The sequence below is a fragment of the Spermophilus citellus genome (assembly GCF_964194105.1).
Source record: "Spermophilus citellus genome assembly, chromosome: 5".
Classification (NCBI taxonomy): Eukaryota; Metazoa; Chordata; class Mammalia; order Rodentia; family Sciuridae; genus Spermophilus; species Spermophilus citellus.
Window position 1 is genome coordinate 7,919,919 of NC_138186.1, and position 13,113 is coordinate 7,933,031.

The following is a 13,113-nucleotide window of genomic DNA, read 5'->3' on the forward strand; positions in this document are numbered from 1 at the left end:
TTTGTTTTGATACTGGGGATTGAACCCAAGGGTGCTTAACAATTGAGCCATATCTTGGTCCTCACCCCCTGCAAAGACAAGGTCTTCCTAAATTGATGAGGCTAACCTTGGACTTGGGATCCTCCTGCCTCAGTCTCCTAAGTTGTTGCTATGACAGGTGTATGCCACTGCATCTGGCTAATTGTGACTTTTAAATTTTGTTCTGCATTCAGATTTCTGGTCATCTACCGTGTTCTGTTTACTGTATCCTAAGCTGTTGTATTTTTAAATAAATATTTATTTTTAATTGTAGTTGGATATAATACTTTTATTTATTTATTTTTAGTTGTTGACAGGCCTTTATTTATTTATATACAGTGCTAAGAATCTAACCCAGTGCCTCACAAGCCAGGCAAGTGCATTACCACTGAGCTACAGCCCCAGCCCCTATTTTACTATTTTTATGTGGTGCTGAGGATAGAATTCAGTGCCTCACATATGGTAGGCAAGTGCTGTACCACTGAGCCACAACCCCAGTGTTCTAAGTAGTTGAACTCTATATTTGTAATTATATTTATTCTTGGATAATGATCACGTGTGGAAATGTCCCACTACAAATCAAAGCTTTACAGTGACATAAACTAAGATCTGTTGCTAGAAACCCTGGTCAAATGGTGGATATCCACAAGGATGGGAGATAATGCTTTTACAAACATAAGCTGTATAAGAACCACAGGATAAAATCTATATTACATTTTATTAGAGGGACTTTTCCTGCTTGGATTGGTCCTGACAGATTTTATAAGATACGATTCCAATAAAGTCTAGATTAAGAACACTCCTCAATCCCCTGCCAAACTTTGCTCCAACAAGGCTGGGTAAAAATTTAGGGCTGGTCTCAAAAACTATTGCTGATTTGAGTTTATGTGAAAGGGTCTGATGGCCTTTGAAAGTAAGTTCTAGTGGGAGGAATGATATTTCTTTGGCCACTTTGTTTTCTTTATTTCACGACGTCTTGGTTAAGTGGAAACTGTGTTAGGTACTTCATAAATGAAAGTATTTTGGGTCATTACTGCAAAAGGACCTCTTTTATAAAAGGCCATTAAGAAAAAAGTTGCAGGTTAATCAGGAAAGTTATGGATTGCCTATGTTTTCTTTTTTGTACCAGGTATTGAACCCAGAGGGGCTTAACCGCTGGACCACATTCCCAGCCTTTTTGTATTTTATTTTGAAACACAGTCTTGCTAAGTTGCATAGAGCCTCCCTAAGTGATCCCACTCCCTCACCCCTCCCTGTAAATCACTGAGGCTGGCTTTGAGCTTCAATCCTCCCACCTCAGCCTCCTAAATTGTTGGGATGATAGGCATGTGCTACTGCGCCAGTTTTGCCTATACATTTTTTAAAATAGAAAATTACTAAATTAATAGTTTTGATTATTTCCTGAAATGTTTCTTTTCATTAGGATTAACTTCATTTAAATTAGCCAAGAAGCTAATTTAAAATTTCTATTTTAATATCTTAGAATAAACTGTGAACTTAGGTAGATTAATTTTATCTTAACCAGTTTCCTCTGTAAATTTGGTAATTTGACTACAATCAAAATTTAATCTGTATGATAACATTAGAAGTTTTAGATAGAAGTCCAATTCAAATTATAGTTCTCCAGCAGATTATGTGAGGTTGACTATTATTCACTTGCTGATTTTCATATTTATCTGTGCAGGAGAATTAGGAAGCCACTAAAAGCTAACAATTGACAGCTTATAAAGTCTTCTTTTAAAAAAAAAACAGATGTAAGCTTTAGCATATGGACTGATACTTGCTAAAGTGTTTGTTTGAAGTTTTCTATTCTGTACCTGTTTCTATGATATACAGTGAATAATTCACAAAAGTTTTATAATCCTCATCAAGAGGATGCTTATTAAGAGTAGCTTTGGTAATTAATGCCTTTATAAAAGAACTTCCCTGGATTTCCCTATTAGTTTGGCTCTTGACATTGACTTTTTTTTTTTTTTTTTGATGAGTGTCATTTATTATAGACCTCTTTCATCACGGTTTCTACTTTGGTTTTGGGTGCAATTATTTTTTTTTAATTTATTCTAGTTATACATGACAGTGTAATGCATTTTGACACATTGTACATAAGTGGAGCCCAATTTCTCATTGCTCTGGCTGTACATGGTGCTGAGTCACAGTAGTGTAATCATTTATGTATTCAGGGTAATAATGTCTGTCTTATTCTACTGTCCTTCCCATCCCTACGGCCCAACCCCTCCCCTCACTCTCTTCAGCACAATCCAGAGTTCCTTCATTTTTCCCTACTTACCCCCCCCCCCCCCCACTATGGATCATCAGCACATCCACTTATCAGAAAATGTTCAGCCTTTGGGTTTTTTTGGAATTAGCTTATTTTACTTTGCATAATATTCTCTAGTTCCATCCATTTACGGGCAAATGCCATCATTTTATTCTTTAAGGCTGAGTAAGATTCCATTGTATATATACATTTTCTTTATCCATTCATCTGTTGAAGGTTGGTTCCATAGTTTAGCTTTTGTGAATTGAGCTTCTATAAACATTGATGTAGCTGCATCACTGTAGTATGCTGATTTTAAGTCCATTGAGTATAAATCAAGGAGTGGGATTTCTGGGTCAAAGGGTGGTTCCATTTCAAGTTTTCTGAGAAATCTCCATACTGCTTTCCATAGTAGTAGCACCAATTTGCAATCCCACCAGCAATGTATGAATGAACATTTTCCCCCACATCCTTCTTATTATTACTTGTACTCTTGATAATTGCCATTCTGACTAGAGAGGGAAGAAATCTTAGTTTTGATTTGCATTTCTCTAATTGCTAGAGATGGTGAGAATTTTTTCATGTTTCTTGATTGATTATATTTCTTCTGTGAAGTGTGTGTTCAGTTCTGTTGTTCACTTATTGATCGGTTTATTTGTGTTTTTTGGTGTTCAGTTTTTTTAGTTCTTTATATATCCTTGAGACTATCTGAGGTGTGTGTGGTATAAAGACTTTTTCCCATTCTGTAGACTCTCTCTTCACATTGTTGATTGTTTCCTTTGCTGAGAAGCAGCTTTTTAGTTTGACTCCATTTCATTTATTGATTCTTAATTTTACTTCTTGTGCTTTAGGAGTCTTGTTAAGGAAGTCAGGTCCTAAGCTAGCATGTTGTGAAGATTTGGGCCTAGTTTTTCCTTTATTAAGTGCAGGGTCTCTATTCTAGTCCTAAGTCTTTGCTCCACTTTGATTTTTGTGCAGGGTGAGAGATAGGGGTTCAATTTCACTTTGTTACGTATGGATTTCTAATTTTTCCAGCACCGGTTGTCATTTCCCCAGTGTATGTTTTCAGCGCCTTTTCTAGTATGAAATAACTGTATTTATGTGGGTTGTCCCTGTGTCTTCTGTTTTGTATCATTGGTCTACATTTCTGTTTTGGTGCCAGTACCATGCTGTTTTTGTTACTGTTGCTCTGTAGTGTAGTTTAAGGTCTGATATTGTGATGCCCCCTCCGTCACTCTTCTTGCTAAAATTGCTTTGGCTATTTTGGGTTAAAAGCAATTTTATCATTGCTTTTTCTATTTCTATGAAGAATGTCATTGGGATTTTTAATAGGAATTGCATTAAATCTATATAACAGTTTTGTTAGTATGGCGGTTTTGACAGTATTAATTCTTCCTATCCAAGAGCATGGCAGATCTTTTCTTCTTCTAAGGTCTTCTTCAGTTTCTTTCTTTAATGTTCTGTAGTTTTCATTGTAGAGGTCTTTCACCTCTTTTGCTAGATTGATTACCAAGCCTTTTTTTTTTAAGGCTATTTTGTGTTTTTTTTTTAAATTTATTGTTGGTCGTTCAAAACATTACAAAGTTCTTAATATATCATATTTCACAATTTGATTCAAGTGGGTTATGAACTCCCATTTTTACCCCATATACCGATTGCTGTATCACATCAGTTACACTTCCATTGATTTACATATTGCCATTCTAGTGACTGATGTATTCTGCTGTTTATCCTATTCTCTACTATCCCCCTTCCCCTCCCCTTTTCTCTCTCTACCCTCTCTACTGTAAATCATTTCTTCACTTGTATTATTTTTCTCTTACCCCTCCTTTCCTCTTATATGTAATTGTATATGACCCTGAGGCTCACCTTCCAATTCCATGCGATTTCCCTTCTCTCTCCCTCTGCCTCCCACCTATCATCCCTGTTTAATGTTAATCTTCTTCTCAAGCTCTTCGTCCCTACCCTGTCCTTGGTTACTCCCCTTATATCAAAGAAGTCATTTGGCATTTGTTTTTTAAGGATTGGCTAGCTTCGCTTAGCATAATCTGCTCTAATGCCATCCATTTCCCTCCAAATTCTATGATTTTGTCATTTCTTAATGCAGAGTAATACTCCATTATGTATAAATGCCACATTTTTTTTATCCATTCATCTATTGAAGGGCATCTAGGTTGGTTCCACAATCTTGCTATCGTGAATTGCGCTGCTATGAACATCGATGTAGCAGTGTCCCTGTAGCATGCTCTTATTAGGTCTTTAGGGAATAGACCGAGAAGGGTAATAGCTGGGTCAAATGGTAGTTCCATTCCCAGCTTTAAGGCTATTTTGAATAGGGTAGTTTTTCTAATTTCTCTTTCAGTGGCTTGATCACTTATGTATAGAAATACATTTGATTTATAAGTGCTGATTTTGTATACTGCTACTTTGCTGAATTCATTTTTTAGTTCTAGAAGTTTTCTGGTGGGATTTTTTGGATCTTCTAAATATAGAATCCTGTCATCAGCAAATGGTGATAGTTTGAGTCCTTCTTTGCCTATTCGTATCCCTTTAATTTCTTTCTTGACATTGACTTTTTAGGACAACAAGATGAACAATTGGAAACAATGAAGAAACTGGTAGGTGAAGTTTCTTCAAAATGAGAAAACGTGAATTATCAACAAGTTGTTATTTTCTATAAACTGATTTTGAAAACCATCTGATTCCCATATTGGATTGGTATCTTTAGGGGAAGATTGCTTAAATGAGCAAGTAATATTAAATCATACTCTTTTCTGCTACTTGCATGTATTAACAGGATCAGAGACATTGTTGTTACAAAGAAAAAGGGGGAAACATTGCCCATGGGGGGGGAGTAGTCTTTACACCTTAAAAATATACTTTTGTTTCTTTTTCAACTTATCCTAGTAACTTTTTCTTTACTTTTTGTTTCCTAGTATTTATCTGACTCTTCCCTATGTGTCAGGAATATTTTCAGCTGAGATAATTAACAACCTTACCAATGTCCAAAACAGGACTTCATTTACCTTTCATGATAAAAAAGTGCACAGATAGGTAGTTCTGGGCCAGTAGGGCAACTCAGGAAAGGATTTGGATGCCCTCTCTTCCTGAGCTAGTATATAGCATTTAACATGATCCACAGGGTTGTTTTAGCTTTAGACATTGTATTCATATTCCAGACAAGAAAGAGCAAAGGACATTTTCCCATTGATGTCATCTCCCCTGGACTCCCCCATGATGCCTTTTATCAGATATCTCCATGTACATGCCTTTGGTCAGAACTATGTCACGTGGCTGGTTAGCTGCAAGGAAGCTGTGAGATCCAGATATTAGCTTTCTTTCTTTTTTTTCTTTTTAAGAGAGAGTGAGAGAGGAGAGAGAGAGAATTTTTAATATTTATTTTTTAGTTCTCGGCGGACACAACATCTTTGTTGGTATGTGGTGCTGAGGATCGAACCCGGGCCGCACGCATGCCAGGCGAGCGCGCTACCGCTTGAGCCACATCCCCAGCCCCAGATATTAGCTTTCTTGACTTCATAGGAGGAATGCAGATCAAAAGCAGGTTGTTGAGTGAGCCATCCTACAAATCATAGAAACTCAGTTATTGGAAGGCTTATCTATTTGGGCTATTGAAGGAATTTTTTTGGTAGTAATAGGAGGGTGAATATGAACATTTTGTTCTTAATTATGGGTTTTTTTGTTTTATTTTTTGCTTTTGGTACAGGGGATTTAACCAAGGGGTGCTTAATCATGAGCCACAACCCCAGCCCTTTTCTATATTTTACTTAGGCCCTGAGTTGCTTTGGGCCTCACTAAAATTGCTGAGGCTGGCTTTGAACTCTCGATCCTCTTGCCTCAGCCTTCCGAAGGATTACAGGCATGTGCAACTGTGCCTGGCTTCGTTATATTTTTTTAAAACTAAGAAATCTCATCATTTGTTCGGAGGAATAACAACATGGAATAAACCATCTAACCCTTTTGTTGGAAGGCAAAGTTCATTGATCACCATAATAAAATCCATCTTGACTTAAACTTGCTTTTATTATCTTTTGTGAAATACAACTATACTGGCACATTCTTTTCTCTTGGCATTCTGGATTTTCTCAGCCAAGTTATTAAAAGAATAGTGTATTTTAAGCTAATGTTTATTTTGTTCATCTATTTACCCAGTCCAACCTTTCTCCGTGAGGACAGAATTCTGGCTCTGACAGGCTTCTTTTTTGGTGACCCTCCTTCAAGAGCCCTGCTGCCTATAAAAGATAGGTAAGCCTAAATCTCCCAAGTTTTGTGGGGGTTTTTTTGCCTTCAAAAAGTGTCTTGTTCCTCTGATTCTGAACCTTCATGGTAATCAGACATGGAAAATCTTTAAATTTTTGTATACAACTAATCTTTAAAAATTTAAGCTATAGTACATTGTACTATCTGAAATTAATGGTGGTCATCAATTTTATCTGTTCCCCTAGATGCTCCTGACTGAACCACAAGCATATATTCAGAGAGAACATTCAGAGAGAACAAACCAAAATCTTTGAAAATAAATCCTGCTGACAATTTGGGAAATGAGTTTTTTCTTTATTCTTTTTTATCCAAACTTGTTACCTAATGTTTTCCCCCATAAATAATGTTTTTACTATAATTACTAGTTTTTAGAATATTTTAAAAGAGACTTGAAGGGCCAATATATAATTTCTAATGTAACCACATTTTGATTGATTCAATAAATTGGGGATATACTAAGTGCCATTGGAATTACAGAAGATACTTTCTACCCAAATGCCATTTGGTACTTAATACTTATATCTGAGAGAAGGCTTAAGGGAGATACGGAAAAAGCAACCAATTCAAGTTGACATTGGTAAAATAGGGGAAAGTTGGATGTGTGAACAAAAGTAGGGAACAGAGCAGGAGTGCTTTTTTGTGCCACAGAAGTAGGGCAGTGAGGCAAAGCTGGAGTGGTGAAGGTGAACTTGGGCACCATTGTGACTAATGCAATCTTGAGATAGATTTATCATTTTCATTTATTGAAAATGATTGTTTTTATACCTAAGCATTTTGCTAAGTTTGGCGGGGGGAGACTTCTACCTAGGTAGAAATAGTACTCATTCAATATGCATTTATTGATACAGAAATGGAACCTACTATGTTCTGTGTGCATCTTATATCTCATTTGTTTTTTACTCATGAGAGAGAGTGCCTCACTTTTGTACTTAAAGCTACGATAAATATATAATGACCTTTTTAAGTGCTTTTTTTATTTTTCTAGAGTTTCTAATTTTTGTGTTAAGAGAACAGAATCTAATTCTCAAAACTTAAAACTCTAAAGGCTGTTAACATAAATGTTGTAACTTAAGAAATTATCCTTTTGAATCTTATCTGGTTCCTTCCTTATATGTATAAATCTCTAATAATTCGAAATCTAGTATTGGAATCAAAAAACTCTGACCTGTACACCAAATCGAGCCCGTGCTTATTTTATATAGCCCATAAGCTGAATGTGTTTTTTTCCATTTTAAAATGATTGTTTAAAAAATTAAGAGTATGCAACAGAGATTGTATGTAGTTGGCAAAGTCTGAAATATTTACTATTTGGCACTTTATGGAGAAAACTTGGTGACATGGCTATACTATAAATATATTTCTCATTTTATATGGTATAGCTAGATAAGTCAGCTGTGGGACTTAAAAATAATATATAGTTATGCTAGGCATTGTGGCACCCACCTGTAATCCCAGAGGCTCAGGAAGCTGAGGCAGGAGGATTACAAGTTCAAAGCAAGCCTCATCGACTTAGTAAGGCCTTAAGCAACTTGATGAGACCCTGTCTCTAAATAAAATATAAGGGGCTGGGGTTGTGGCTCAATGGTTAAGTGCCCCTGGGTTCAATCCCTGGTGACCAAAATGTATGTGTGTGTGTGTGTGTGTGTGTGTGTGTGTGTGTAGGTGCAGGTGCCCTTAATCTTGATGGTCTGATCTAATGGTCTTCCCCCCCCCCCACACTTTCAAATGTACAACCTATATAGGTAAATTGTGTCAGAGAGTGGCATTATTAAAAATCAAGAGGTTTGGTTGCTGTTGATGGGATATATTTTTGTCTTGGCATCAGGGTAATTTTAATAAAGTAGAACTTCAGGGTTGAAAGAGATCTTTAAACGTTATCTTGTGCCCAAGTATTTTTTCCATTACAGTTTTCCAAATAATCATTAGTGCTACATATGAATAAATAATGAACAAGGTCTTTATCCTTATGCATTTCAGTTGAGTAGATGGGAGGAGAGAGGTCAAAGATTCGGGGGTCGGGGTGGGGGGGAATTGCAGTAGAACAAAAGAGCTGTAAAACAGAGAAAGAATCCTGGAGCCATTACAAAGTTTGGACTGTAAGGGCATGCAGAATTTGTTTTCCTTTGTTGCCATTCTGTATTTTTAGCCAACATTTTAAATTTGGGGTTATCATCTGTAATATTTGTATGCAATGGGGGAAAAATTAGCATGTGATAAATATGTTGTAGTATCAGTTGGCTTATTTTAACTTATTTCTATAAATTCAACTCTGGCCTAAAAGAAGTGCATTAGGTAAGTAGTCATTCCTCTTAAGTCTTTTATTGAGTATGAAGCACACTGGAACTAACCAAGGGTCTTCACTTCTTAACAGCTGTAAATTTTTGGCTCACTTAACTGCTAAGTACATTTCTGATTTTTAATTAGCTAAGCAATTTGGGTTTTGCTTTGGCTTTTTGTTGCTTTTGGGTTTTTTTGTCTGTTGTTTTGTTGTTATTGTTTTGTTTTTTTAAGCTGATGACATTATGTGTGAGTGCTTTACTATAAGTGTGATTGTAAACAACACTTTTTTAGGTGCTTAGGGAATGATAGTGCTGAATAAAGGTAATCCGTGTCTATTCTTGTGGAGATAGTCAGATCTCCCTTTAAGCTTGAAGTGTAGTGGAGAAATAGGAAAATAACTATTGTTAAACAAATATTAAATACCTATTTTCTTTGCTACCATGTGTTGTATTAACTCATCCTCAGAATTTCTTAGATATGACCATAGTTAATCAAATCCATGATGCCTGTAAGAAATTGTTATGTAGATTGTAAAGTGTACCCCAATGGCAGAGAGATGAAAATGATAAGAGGTGGTGCTATTATTATTTCCATGTTCACAGATAAGGAAACATGCAGATAAAGGGTGATTTGCCTGGGAATACAAAATTAGTGGTGGAGTCAGGGTTTGGACCAGATGATTTGATTGTAAACCTATATTCTTATTCACTGCTTGAGGATACTTTCCACATAGTTGGGATTAATGAATTTAAGCCAGGTATGTTGGGAATGTGGTGTAGTTACATTGATGGTATTGTGAAAGATTTAAAGAGATAATTTCTCAGCTGGATTTAGAAATATGAGCAAGATTTTACTAAGTAGAGGAAAGGAACGAAAGTAGTACTTTGGGAAGTTTATGTAAAATTAAAGTGGACATGGTTTAACTTGCCTTCTCAATTTTCCCAGTTTTTTTTTTTTTTTTTTAACTTCTAAATAATGAGATCTATGTTTGCCTTAACTGCAAAAACCTGTCCACTGTGTCCCAATACTGAGGTATGTTCTTTGAAATGTCTCCATTTTCCAAGTTATCCATACCTAATAGCTTATCTTCAGGGTAGGAGAAGGGATTCTAAATACCCACAGGACTTTGGCCACAATAAGAATTCATCAGCTATCCTACTACTCTGCCTAAGATACTACATCCAAGGTTTAGTTGTTTCGCTCTTTCTCAAGTTAACACAAATCAACCTAAAAATATACTGCATTCCTACTTGAAGTTTGTCACAGAAAATTGGGTGAATGGTTATTGAAGATAAATGAAATCCAGTATGAATAACAATGAGATTCTGGTATTTTGGGGTCAGGTTATATCTACCATAATATATGAAAAGAGTATGATATATTGTGGTTAGTTCATACAAGTGTTCTTGAGAATGTCTGGGTGCTTTTTAAATTTTTATTCTGTAATCTGCCCTGCTTTTAAAGAACACTTAAAAACTTGAAGTTATTAGAAAAAAATACATTTGCATAATGAAAGAAATTCTCACTACAAAAGAAACCACTCATAAAAGTAATAATAACTAATTTGAATGTTTCCTATGTGCCGGGGCACAATTAAGAATACTTTCCTGCATTAATGCATTTATCACCCATAAGACCATAGGTAATCTTGCTCTCTGAGTATATAAGGAAAATAGGGCCCAGAGATATACTGGGGCTTGCAATTTGAAAGCAGGCCAGCTTGCCTCAAGAGCCCACACTATGAACTGTGTTTTGTATCTTTTTCTATGGTGATTGTATAGTATGTTTTTTAGAAATTTTGTTACTAGGTAATAGGCTAGTTGTCCACTTAGACTGTAGAACATTATTCTTTCTAAAAGATGGTATTAAATATAGAAAGATGTAAAGGTTTATGTGTTTGTCAGTAAAATGTTATGTAGATCACTGCAAATGTTTATTGCTTTGTCAAATTATTAACCATTATGAATTTATAGGTTTAAAAATGGCACCATATTATTTGTGACTGCTAAAATTTAAATGATAAAAGGCTCTGGATGTTTTTTTTGGTTGGTTGGTTGGTCTTGTTTTTTGGTGCCAGGGATTGAACCCAGGGATGCTTAACCACCGAGCCACATCCCCAGCCCTTTTTATATTATATTTAGAGATGGGGTCTCAATAAATTGCTGAGGCTGGCTCTGAACTCACGATCCTCCTGCCTCAGCTGGGATTACAGGCCTGCATCATTGTGCCCAGCCTCTGGATGTATTTTAATTATCTAATTACATAATTTGAATGGGGCTCAAGTATCATTTGTTGCTCACCTTCCCCAAGTCTTTGAATAATAATTTATAGTTTCTCTTACCTACCGTCCAGATTTTATTAGCCCTTGACTAAATAGTGATATAGTGATTATTTTATTCTGTGTATTAAGTGTGTCAACAGAATTTATGGACTTTTAGTATTTCCTCATGGAGCCTGATGTAGCTTGTGTGAACTAGGCGGACACCTAATAAAACTTTAAGATAATTGTAGGAAAGATAAAACCATTAATTCTTGTCCCACAGTCCCTACTATTTGGAACATCAGAATTAGGAAGTAACAATGGCTTCTGAAGAGCAAAAATTCATGGTAAAGCTCATGTACTTGGAGAAGGATGTCAGCACCTTGATCTTGAGTGGATTTTTTAGTAGCAACCAAACTAGATGTGTTAGCTAGTTCCTAGCCAAGGGTACATCACTTAAGAAGTAGTGCAGGTAATATTAAGCTTATATAGATATGTACAATGATAGTATTGTAATTTGTTACAATAGACACTGTTACTTGTAAACGTGTAAACTTTTCTTTTAATATTTCTTGTAAACTTTGTTACAAGAAATAGACACTAAAATCCATTGAACTGCACTTAGAAATAGTCTGAGCTCAGACTAATTTTTCTGGAATAAATTGTTCTGTACACTTAAATCTGAAGGATGCACAGTGTTTCTATTTTTTAAAGGAAAAGATGATGTATAATTTAACTTGAGAATAAATATTCGAGGAACATTCTTCAAGTTATTGACAATTGTAGTATGTAGAGGTGATTTTAAATCAGATATGGATATTTGAATCTTGGCTCTTTATTAATGTGACAGTAGACAAGATAACCTCACACTGAGCCTGTAGTTTTCTCATACAGTTGTAAATATTTATTGAGCAGTTACTACTATATAGCAGGCATTATCTTAGGAATTAGAAATATATTGGTAGACAAAGGGAGGGGGGCCTTTTCATGGAACTTATAGTCGGAAGAGAGAGAAAGTAAATAAGAGACGATACTATATATTTTAGGATTTGAATTTTTTTCCCCAGGATTAAATAGGGGTTTTCTACCCATCCAGCAGAATAAATGTGGGCATCTTTTATTTTTTGTAACTGTTTTTTGATTTATACTTAGACTTATATTGGGATATAATTGTGTTCAGTGTATTAGTCATCTCTCAAAAATTGATAATTAATAATTTGTTGTAACCTAATGTTAATGTTTTCTAATATGGAGAGGCATAGAGGAATAGTAGTGAATCACATCAGTATATATTCTTTGCTTTCCTTTCCAACAGCCACCAAAAAAGACCTCTAAAAAAGAAAAAGCGAAACAGAAAGGTACTCCTAAAAATAAAAAGTCTGTAAAGAGTGCAAATGTTAAGAAGGCAGATAGTAGTACCACCAAGAAGAATCAAAACAGTTCTAAAAAAGGTAAGTTAGAAATGACATTATTAGCAATTTTAAAGGTACAAAATATATTTTGTGCGTAATATTTAAATGTGTGTGGAAAACAAGTAAACTGCAAAGAGGTTTTTTAAAACTTAAAAAAAATTCAAAATCAACATGAAATTTTAATGCATGTTTTATAAGTAGCTTATTGTGGTAAATTGTAATTTTTATTAAAAATTAAAGTTTTAAGTTGGTGATTTATAATTTGGGGGTCCAGTACTCCCTTGCAAATTCTGAAAGCTTATAAAATTCTTCCAGCCTTGCCTTAAATATTAAATTACTTTTCAATTCATATTTAATTATCTTACATTTAGAAAGTGAATCTGAGGATAGTTCAGATGATGAACCTTTAATTAAAAAGTTGAAGAAACCACCTACAGATGAAGAGATAAAAGAAACAGTGAAGAAATTATTGGCCAATGCCAACTTGGAGGAAGTCACAATGAAGCAGATTTGCAAAGAGGTAATTAGACAAATGTTTTAATCCTTTTTTTTTTTTTTTTTGCCTTAAAATTTTCTTTCACCTATTCCTTAATCTGAAGCTACATTCC

The 13,113-nt window shown here is 35.1% G+C and overlaps 1 protein-coding gene across 2 annotated transcripts in view; it reads left to right on the forward strand.

Moving 5' to 3' along the window:
• The window catches only part of DEK (DEK proto-oncogene), a 32,984-nt gene that overhangs the window by 13,936 nt on the left and 5,935 nt on the right, over positions 1-13,113 (forward strand). For both annotated transcript variants that reach the window (XM_081295740.1, XM_081295741.1), the window contains 2 exons: positions 12,409-12,544; positions 12,877-13,025. In XM_081295740.1, coding sequence (XP_081151866.1) covers positions 12,409-12,544; positions 12,877-13,025 — 285 coding nt within the window. The remainder of the gene's footprint in view (positions 1-12,408; positions 12,545-12,876; positions 13,026-13,113) is intronic.